At 41.6% G+C, this 8,581-nt stretch overlaps 1 protein-coding gene across 2 annotated transcripts in view; it reads right to left on the bottom strand.

Moving 5' to 3' along the window:
* The window catches only part of pask (PAS domain containing serine/threonine kinase), a 30,161-nt gene that overhangs the window by 4,018 nt on the left and 17,562 nt on the right, over positions 1-8,581 (bottom strand). The window contains exons 13-17 of one of the 2 annotated variants that reach the window (XM_062987666.1): positions 7,487-7,656; positions 5,424-5,591; positions 3,978-4,103; positions 3,715-3,849; positions 1,213-1,412 (exon numbers count right to left, since the gene is read on the bottom strand). In XM_062987666.1, coding sequence (XP_062843736.1) covers positions 1,213-1,412; positions 3,715-3,849; positions 3,978-4,103; positions 5,424-5,591; positions 7,487-7,656 — 799 coding nt within the window. Of the gene's footprint in view, positions 1-1,212; positions 1,413-3,714; positions 3,850-3,977; positions 4,104-5,423; positions 5,592-7,486; positions 7,657-8,581 lie in introns of those variants that run through there. The other variant, XM_062987667.1, reaches the window with a different exon arrangement.

The raw sequence follows: 8,581 nt of genomic DNA, 5'->3' as shown, positions 1-8,581 counted from the left end.
AACTGGCTAATACACGTACAGTTACACATGGTGGTGTTTCACAGTGGAAGGGACAGAAGGACTAGTAAGAATTGAAACCTCCTTCAGAGTGCATGCAAACTCAAGACTGAGGAGTGAAGTTGGAGTGAAGGCTCCAACAAAGTATTGCATTAAGGGTGTTGGATAGAAGTAGGGGAAGGCTGGACCTTAATTAGGACCAGTTAGGGGGGAGGGCAGGTGTTATCAACCAACTTTAGCTCATTACTACTTAGTAATTAGTCTGTGGTTTGTGATGCAGTTTTAATACTAACTCTGCAGACATGCTATAAATGTAAAGTTTAATTTTGTTTTTTAGCAGTTTATCATTTGTACATCCTGTGTTTTCAGACTGAAATGCTAAGCATTAGCAGTGGGATCGCAATGTAATCGGTTTGTTTGTTTAAAGGTCACTAAAGCTTTAAAATGCTCAGGATCAATATAAACAAGAAATCGATGCTAAAGCTTCAAGCAAAATAGAACAAAACAACAGAACATTAAGTACAATCAATATTAGCATTAAATTGGCCATTAGCCTTAAATCTTATCTTAATACTGGTAGTGGCATCCTCCTATAAAAGCTGTATCGGTCAACTTTAAATGCATGTTCTCCCCTTTTTCTCCCCCTTTAGTGCGTCCAATTGCCGAATTTGCATCACGCCTCCTCTCTGCCTCTGCCGATCCCTGCCCTGACCGAGGAGATCGAAGCTAACCCACATCCCCTCCGACACGTGAGCAGCAAGCCGTATGCATCTCGCCACCCGCACATTGACGAGTGTTGAGCCACCTAGCGTTGCGTGCGGAGAGACACACCCTAAGAGCACTCCTTCCTTTTCGTGTAGGCGCCTCTAATCAGCCAGCAGAGGTCGTAACCGCACCATTCTGACAGAGAGAGACTCACTTCCGACCTTAGTCCCGCCCATCTGAACAACAGGCCAATCGTTGTCCATATAGCCGCTCAGCCTCGGTCGGTGAGGCAGAGCTGGATTCGATAAGACGTACTCGAGATCCAGCTCCGGTTGCAGCTTGTGTTTTTACCGCTGCGCCACCTGAGCGGCTAAGACTGATGCTTTTAAGGATTGTGGCCAGTCAGGGAAGAAACCTTTTTGTGATACATAAGTCAAATAGAGGAAGAACTTAGTTTTATGTGTAAATAAATAAATCGATAAAATTGCAGGTTAACGCTTCAGTACGTACGGGTTTCCTCTGAGCACCTCAGGGGAGCAGTATTCCAGAGTGCCGCAGAAAATGTGGAAGACTTTGCCCGGCTCCAGCATGGCGGCCGATCCGAAATCGATCAGTTTGATGTGGAAGTCGGTGTTTATGATGATGTTCTCGTCTTTGATGTCTCTGTGCAGCACACGCTTCTCATGCAGGTGGGTCACCGCTGACACCAACTGTAACATACAGATGTTTATATGCCAAAGTATTTAGAAGCTACCAGATAGTAAATATATACATACAGCTACAGTTCAAATGAAATTTAACATACAGTCTGGGTGAACGGGGAACGGGGAACATGATGAGGCCAGTAAACCAACCTTCTGCTGGCTAGGCAGAAGACAATGTGACACTAAGTAAATAGTGTGGACAGGACTAGTATTATCATTTGTCATCTCAGTAGTTATTGTGGACTGTGCATTTAGATTCTTATCACAAAATCTCTTGTTCAAGTAAACCCAGGTCATACAACTTGGGACATTCACAACACGTCCATTCGGACAAGGTCTATACACACACTTGCAGCAGTGCCAGAGGATCAAGTTTTAAAGTATTAAGTTTCTTTTTTTTTTTTATAATTTTATTTTTTTTGAAGACATCACAAGCAAGTCACATCAAAGATTTTCTTAACATTTTCTAACAATGCCTTTAGCTTTTTCATTTTATTTTTTAAAATAAACATATAACTATGTACATTCAGGGAATATCTTGCATTCTCAACAATACAAAAAAAAATAAAAAAATAGATAAATAAATACAGTCTAAAATAAATAAGTAGAGTCTAAAATAAACTGTTATGCCTTTAAGGTCCATTGTGAGCCACAAACTATTATCCATTCAACTGTCATTGTCTAAACACATTGTTTCCATCACATCTGGCCTCATCTCTGCTAAGTACTGCATCCACCTATTCCAATGATTTTTAAATACATCCATTTTAATATTTATTGAAAAAGTGATCCTCTCCATTGCATATATTTCTTTAGTTAATTCAATCCAGTCATCTATAGTTGGTCCCTCTAATTGTAACCATTTCCTGGTCAATGCCTTTTTACTGGCTGCTAAAAGCACTGCCATTAAATATTCATCTATTTGTCCCATATCAGGGTGAATATATCCCAAATATAATACCTTACTACACATGGGCACAACTTTTCTAAATATATGCTGCAGCGCTTCCCTTATGTCTTCCCAAAACTTTCTAATATTTGGACATTCCCAAAAAATGTGATAATGATTTGCCTCTTGGCATCCACATTTCCTCCAACACACTGGGGCAGTAGCATTCATGTGAGCTGTCTGCTGTGGTGTAATAAAGTACCTAATAATATTTTTCCAGCAAAATTCCTTCCATTTCAAAGATCTGGTACTTTTCCATTGAAATCTCCATATACTTGTCCATTCCTCTTCTGTAATTATCATTACCCCTTCCTTTTCCCATTTTTGTTTGACATAATCCGTTGAATGTATATTCATGCTTAAAAGGGCTTTATAAATCTTAGAGATTGTTCTATAACAAGTTTAATCTTTGGATGCATATGCTTTAATTAGTAGTTCTACTATACCATTATGTTTAACCCTACATCCCTTCTTCACTTTCTGATCAAAGTAATTTCTTATTTGAAGATACCTGTAAAAATCCTGGTTCTCTAATTGGAAATGTTCTTTTAGTTTTTGGAAGCTCATGATTTCTCCCCCCTCAACTATAGTACACATGGCTGTTATTCCTTTCGTCACCCAAGTTCTAAATCTATTATAAAGTATTAAGTTTCAAACTAAGGATGTAACGATGCACCACAAGACAGTTAAAAATCGATTCACATGTGTAACGATTCAAATCGGTTTACATGTATGATGAATCGATATTCACTTTAAACAGCAGATGGCGCTGGCGCTATTCACCTTGCCTGGTTGGCGTCACTACAGGGTTGCCAGGTTCGGAATCTTCCAACCACTTTCTTTATTTGTATTATTTATTCATTTATTTAATGTGTGATTTGTTTTAAAATTTCATTTCAGTTTTTTTTTACACAAAAGGGCAGCATTGTTTTGCATAGTTTCTTTGATTATTAGGATTTTAACGTCATGTTTTACACGTTACATTCATGACAGGAATGGTAGTTACTGGTTACACAAGATTCATCAGTTCAAGTTAGTCATGGACAATTTTGTATGTCCAATTTACCTCACTTGCACATCTTTGGACTGTGGGAAGAAACTGGAGCTCCTGGAAGAAACCCACGCAGACACTGGGAGAACAGGCAAACTCCTTACACAAAAAGGACCCAGACCAGTCCGCCTGGGAATCAAACCCAGGACCTTCTTGCTTTGAGGCGACAGTGTTACCCACTGAGCCACCATGCTCCAATATTATTTAACTGGGTTATTCCAATAACACCTTGCATTGTATTCATTGTCAGTAATTCGGTCTGCATGTACAATGAATAGTTTTTTTTATTTACCAAATTATACACAGACCTGCCTGAAAATGTAGCTGGCCAGAGGTTCGTCCAGTCTCGGTTGCATGTCGATGAACTCGAACAGGTCGAGGCCGTCTCCATGTTTTTCCATTACCATCTGGAAGAAATTCTCATTCTCAAACACCTCCAAGACCTTTAAATTAAATACAAAACATGGTTAAATACACAAAAAGAGCTTTCATGCTGTCTAGAAGAAGGTTTAGAAGCCATCATTAGCGCTGATCATACCTGATCAAAGAGAGAATAATTCATGATGGTTACCTTGACAATGTTTGGGTGGTTCAATCGAGCCAGTATGGCCACCTCTTGAGTGACCCGACCCAGCTCAGGGTCTTCTACCCAGCACTCCCTCACAACCCTGCTTTTCCTAATAAACTTCACCACCACCTGACAGAAAACAAAATCAGAATATCAGTTAAAGAAGAGGACAGGAAGGATGAACCCTGGAGTTACACAAAGCATTTCTCTAGACAGCATGTATGCAGATCATAATAATATGAGCTGAATGCACCAGCCTGGCCATGGCAATGAGAGCAGCATACAAAGGACCCCCACAGGGCAGGTATTATTTAGGTGGTGGATCATTCTCAGCACTGCAGTGACACTGACATGGTGTTAGTGTGTTAGTGTGTGTTGTGCTAGTATGAGTGAATAAGACACAGCAGTGTTGATGGAGTTTTTAAATACCGTGTCCACTCACTGTCCACTCTATTAGACACTCCTACCTAGTTGGTCCACCTTGTAGATGTAAAGTCAGAGACGATCGCTCATCTATCGCTGCTGTTTGAGTTGGTCATCTTCTAGACCTTCATCAGTGGTCACAGGACGCTGCCCACGGAGCGTTGTTGGCTGGATGTTATTCTCAGTCTAGCAGTGACAGTGAGGTGTTTAAAAACTCCAGCAACTCCACTCATATCAGCACAACACACACTAACAAACCACCATGTCAGTGTCACTGCATTGCTGAGAATGATCCACCACCTAAATAATACCTGCTCTGTAGTGGTCCTGACCATTGAAGAACAGCATAAAAGGGGGCTAACAAAGCATGCAGAGAAACAGATGGACTACAGTCAGTAATTGTAGAACTACAAAGTGCTTCTATATGGTAAGTGGAGCTGATACAATGGACAGTGAGTGTAGAAACAAGGAGGTGGTTTTAATGTTATGGCTGAGCGCGTGTTGTTTCCTGTTGAACAAGTGAGCCAATACATTTGTTCATAATACTGTACATTCATCTGTTGACTCACTCACACCGGTAGACAATTAACAGCAGTTAATTCACCTACTGGAAAGAATGTACCCAGAGACATTTAGAGACAATGACCCGAGGATCAAACCCAGGTTCACAGGACCCTGACATTGTGAGACAGTCACAGTTACTGCTATGCCACCCCACTGATTGACATGTCAAAGAATGCCATATCAAAAAACACTACCACATAAACTACAGTACTAAACTAGTGTTCGCATATACACAAACAAATGTATTGTGGTCATCATTCTGGTCTGCATGCCTGATGTGGCTTTGGACTGGCACTAAGAACACATTGACAAGTGCACTTCCAAATGGCTAGATGTTTGGTTATGTCTAAAGGGGTGGGAATGGTCGATCATGTCTGTGTAAATGCCTGACCAGGCCGAACGCACTAGAAAGCACATACACAATCTAACGTAATCTGAATCTAAAGGCTCCAAGTCTCTAACCTCGTGTCCATCGTGGCGCCGTGAAGCAAGCCAGACGAAGCCGAAGGCCCCCTTTCCTACAGAACGCAGTGGCTGATATTCTTCCTCAAACTGGCCTTCACATGCTCTTGAATGGTCCAGGTCAGTGGAAGAGCGCAGACCCCTGCTGTACTCCGCTTCACTTATTGCCTGGAAAAAAAGTGAATATGAGAGCAGATCAGTGAACAAAATCACGCACACACACAAACTCGAGCAAGCGTCTGGACTAGTCCCAGACATCGCATATTGCAGTAGCAGTGGGAAGAGATCCCAGCCAACCTTCCTCCTTCAAACACGGCCCACTGTGTTTGTGTGAACGCCTGGCCAGGTCACGATAAATTGCAGCCCTTTCCAGGGTTTCCTGGTGAATCTGGACCAGCCGTGACCCTGACCAGTGTAAAGCGGTTAATAAAATTGTATTGAAATTAGCTCAGGCAAAATATTTGAATGAACAAACAGCTTTACATACACCCATGTGCAGAATTTAATATTACTTCATTACTATTACAGCCATGAACCTTTCAGCATGACACTTTTGGGTAACATGCTGCGTGTGACTGCTAACTGGGTGTCGAACATATCAACAATGGACTCATCAAGGTGGTTGCAGAGGTCTAATGTCCTTGCCCACCATTGCTGACAGATTAAGCAAGCTTTCAAAAGGAAATCTCTGGTGGTATCAACCTGGCTGGGCCTGAGGGAGGGCAGGTCACAAATTAGACGTGTCGGAGGGGCCGTGTGGTGATCCGGCTCTTCTTGATCAGATTGCAGGCTGTGCAAATCGCAATGGATTCACAATTGGGAACTAAAAATAACTAGCCCCCTCTTCCTAGGACCACCTCCTTGTTTCTACACTCACTGTCCATTTTATCAGCTCAACTTACCATATAGAAGCACTTTGTAGTTCTACAATTACTGACTGTAGTCCATCTGTTTCTCTGCATGCTTTGTTAGCCCCCTTTCATGCTGTTCTTCAATGGTCCGGACTCCCACAGGACCACTACAGAGCAGGTATTATTTAGGTGGTGGATCATTCTCAGCACTGCAGTGACACTGACATGGTGGTGGTGTGTTAGTGTGTGTTGTGCTGGTATGAGTGGATCAGACACAGCAGCACTGCTGGAGTTTTCAAACACCTCACTGTCACTGCTGGACTGAGAATAGTCCACCAACCAAAAATATATCCAGCCAACAGCGCCCTGTAGGCAGCGTCCTGTGACCACTGATGAAGGTCTAGAAGATGACCAACTCAAACAGCAGCAATAGATGAGCGATCATCTCTGACTTTACATCTTCAAGGTGGACCAACTAGGTAGGAGTGTCTAAAAGAGTGGACAGTGAGTGGACACGGTATTTAAAAAAAACTTCAGCTCCACTCATACCAGCACAACACACACTAACACACCACCACCATGTATGTCATTGTCACTTCAGTGCTGAGAATGATCCACCACCTAAATAATACCTGCTCTGTGGTGGTCCTGACCATTGAAGAACAGCATGAAAGGGGGCTAACAAAGCATGCAGAGAAACAGATGGACTACAGTCCAAGGAGGTGGTTTTAATGTTATGGCTGATCGGTGTATATTATAAAAAAACTGGCCATTAAGCTTCGGCCTATTACTAACTGAATGCTGATAAACATTAATTGGGGTGGTCTTCTTCTAATCTATTTAGTATCTGTTTGTATATAGTATGTATTATTCCAAATATTTTTATCAACCATTTCATCCTTGTCAGGGTTGCAGTGGGTCCTGTTCCACAGTGAAACATTGGTTTACTTTGAGTAAAAACAATCAACCATGAGAGAGAGACATTTAAGTTTATAAAAGACTTGGTGTCTTAGTGCTTATGTTCCACTCAATTTTGTCAGTAAAAAAATGATTAGCTTATTTAGCACAAGCGGTGCCAGGCATCTGCACAGCATCCAATGCAGCTGTGGATTGAAATGCGCCCAGTGTGAACTGACCTCTACATTTACTCTAGCTAAACGTGACCTCTGCCAGCGCCGACTCCACCTTCAGCATTAATAAATCAGGCCTCACCTCTACCAGGCTGCATGATGTACCATCCTGAACTGAAGATTCTGCTGTTGAGGGCTGAGTGCTCTGTAGCATCTCTTGCTGGTGAAGAAGGAGATGGCTTCCACTGAGCCACACACAGAAGAGAGTTCTTTCACCAATGAGCCAAGCCCTGCGCACGTCACACTGCACCTCTATAACACATAAAATCAGATTAGACCATCTGCTCAAGAGACCCACATTTTGTCCATGATTTTTACCACGAATTATTTCACCCATGAAATAATTGTAAATTAAGCAATTTACCTACAACCCCAAATCAGAAAAAGTTGGGGCAGCATGGAAAATGCAAATAATAATAATAATAAAAAAAACCACAGAGATATTTCATGTTTTATCTGCTCAATTTCATTTCATTTATTAATAAACATCCATTCCTGAATTTCAGGCCTGCAACACATTCCAAAAAAAGTTGGTACAGTAAAGCATTTACCACTTTGTAATGTTGCCATTCCATTTCACCACACTTAAAAGACGTTTTGGCACCGAGGAGACCAAGTGATTTAGTGTTTCAGATTTTGAGTTATATCAGCTATTGTTGAGTGGCGGTTCTCGATGCAGTGCCATCTGAGGGGTCAAAGATCACAGGCGTTCAGCTGACGCTTGCACCCTTGGCCGTTACGCACTGAAATTCCTCCCGATTCCATAAATCGTTTAATGATATTATGCACTGTAGAGGGAGAAATATGCAAATTCCTTCCTTTCCCCAAATCTTTCTTTGAGGTACATTGTTTTTAAACATTTCAATCATTTTCTCACACATTTGTTGACAAACTGGAGATCCTCTGATCATCTTTGCTCATCAAGGACTCGGCCTTTCCTGGATGCTGCTTTTGTACCAAACCATGATTACAATCACCCGTTTACATCACCTGTTTGGAATCACATCATTATTTAGTTTTCATTACTAGCCCTAAATTGCCCCCGTCCCAACTTTTTTTGGAATGTGTTGCAGGCCTGAAATGCAGGAATGGATGTATATTAATAAATGAAATGAAGTTAGGCAGATAAAACATGAAATATCTCAGGTTCAAACTCTGCGATCAACGGCTTGCCCAA

The sequence above is a fragment of the Trichomycterus rosablanca genome, chromosome 25, assembly GCF_030014385.1.
Source record: "Trichomycterus rosablanca isolate fTriRos1 chromosome 25, fTriRos1.hap1, whole genome shotgun sequence".
Lineage (NCBI taxonomy): Eukaryota > Metazoa > Chordata > Actinopteri > Siluriformes > Trichomycteridae > Trichomycterus > Trichomycterus rosablanca.
This window is presented reverse-complemented; position numbering and strand designations above follow the sequence as displayed.